The 1,617-nt window shown below is 27.9% G+C and overlaps 1 protein-coding gene across 1 annotated transcript in view; it reads right to left on the bottom strand.

The window, feature by feature from the left end:
• The window catches only part of LOC107483893 (uncharacterized), a gene marked incomplete in the record, with an annotated part of 2,718 nt that extends 2,207 nt beyond the window's left edge, over positions 1-511 (bottom strand). Inside the window, 2 exon segments of the mRNA XM_052259870.1 lie at positions 1-73; positions 145-511. Coding sequence (XP_052115830.1) covers positions 1-73; positions 145-366 — 295 coding nt within the window.
• Positions 512-1,617: the final 1,106 nt, after the last annotated feature.

Here is a 1,617-nt window from a genome sequence, read left to right as displayed (position 1 = left end):
CTACTTCCAAAAGCTTAGTGTGTGGAGCAGATGAAACAAGTTCCGGGAACTCCTTCAGCAGATAGCGTCGCTCCTGGGAATGCAGTTGTGAGTTCAGTTAACGAGAAGTGACCAAAAAAAATTAAGAAAGAAAGAAAGGGGAACCTTGAAGAACTTTCCCGAGGAATGACGAACATGGAATCGCTTCCATGCTCGCACATCTGATTCTGCTTGTGATTTGGAGGGTTGAAAAGGAAGGAGGTGGTAGCGGAACGAAGGGTTAGATTCCACGTCAGCTCTTACTTCTTCCCATTCGAAGTCCTTGCTGAAGTATTCTGCTTCTGCTTCTGCTTCTGCTTCTGCTTCTGCGTCGCCCGAACTGCTCATTCTTCACCAACGCTCGCGCCGAGCGACACCCACACCAACTGTCGTTTGTGCTACCAAAGCTTTCGCCGTAATTCGAAAATTTATCAAGAGTATTGTCGAACTTGGTTATGACCAAAACTCTTTATTCTCTTTAATTAGGTTGAAAAGTTTTAATAATGGTTTAATTTTGGGCAATTTACTTGAATAAAACATTTGAAAAAAAGGTTTTCCTGGGTGTCCTCTTATTACTTTATGTAAATCGTGCACGTTTTTTGAAAATACACATAAATTGTGGTACCTTTTTCAGTACCTTTTTCACGATTTATGAACAATGCAAAAAAAACATAAATCTTGGTACTTTTTTACGGTTTATAAATAGTAGCCATATTTAGATAGAAAAATAAAGAAAAAAAATAATTATAAAGGTTAAAACAATAAAAATATATATATAACACATTTTTTATCTTGCCATATTTAGATGTTATATATCAATCTAATAATTAATAAAAAATAATATTATCTAAGCTAAAATAGATTAAAAATAAAAAATCAATTAACAAAATTTTTATCTTAGGTTAGGTCGTCAAATTATTTAAAAAATAATTTACAAAATTTTTATATTGCTATATTTGTTGTGTTATATTTCGAACTAATAATCAATAAAAGATAATATTATCCAACGTAAAATAGATTACAAATAAAAAAAATTAACAAAATATGCATGAAAATTTTTCATTCTACCATTGAGATTTTTTATTTTAATAAATAAATTAATTATAATAATCACCGAAATAAATAATTTAAAAAATATTTATCGAAATAAATATTTTTTTCTTATCTCGTTTACAGTGTAAATGAGATATATGTATTTTTAAAAAAAATATTAATATTATACATAATTCAAATTTTTAGCATGTAATTAGTATATAAAAATATTAGTAGAAGAGATTAAAATGGATATATTTAATCCATTAGTACTAGTCACCAAAAAAAATCCATTAGTACTAAAAAAAGGTTGATAGACAGTAGAAAGAGAATTAAAACAATTATCTCTCACGTTATCTCTCACGTTATCTCTCACTATCTACATAAGAAATAACTGTTTCAACTATCTCTCTCACTATCTCATCAATCTCTCCTAATAATTAATAAACGGTTATTTTTATTTTTAAATTTAAATCGGTTTAATTAGATCATAATTTAATTTAAAATTTTTTAAGATAAACATATTTGATCAATTAATACTCAAAAAAAGTACATAAAAAAAAGTAT

Source organism: Arachis duranensis, chromosome 4 (genome assembly GCF_000817695.3).
Source record: "Arachis duranensis cultivar V14167 chromosome 4, aradu.V14167.gnm2.J7QH, whole genome shotgun sequence".
Lineage (NCBI taxonomy): Eukaryota > Viridiplantae > Streptophyta > Magnoliopsida > Fabales > Fabaceae > Arachis > Arachis duranensis.
Note: the sequence above shows the minus strand (reverse complement) of the source record. Positions and strands in the feature narration are given on the sequence as shown.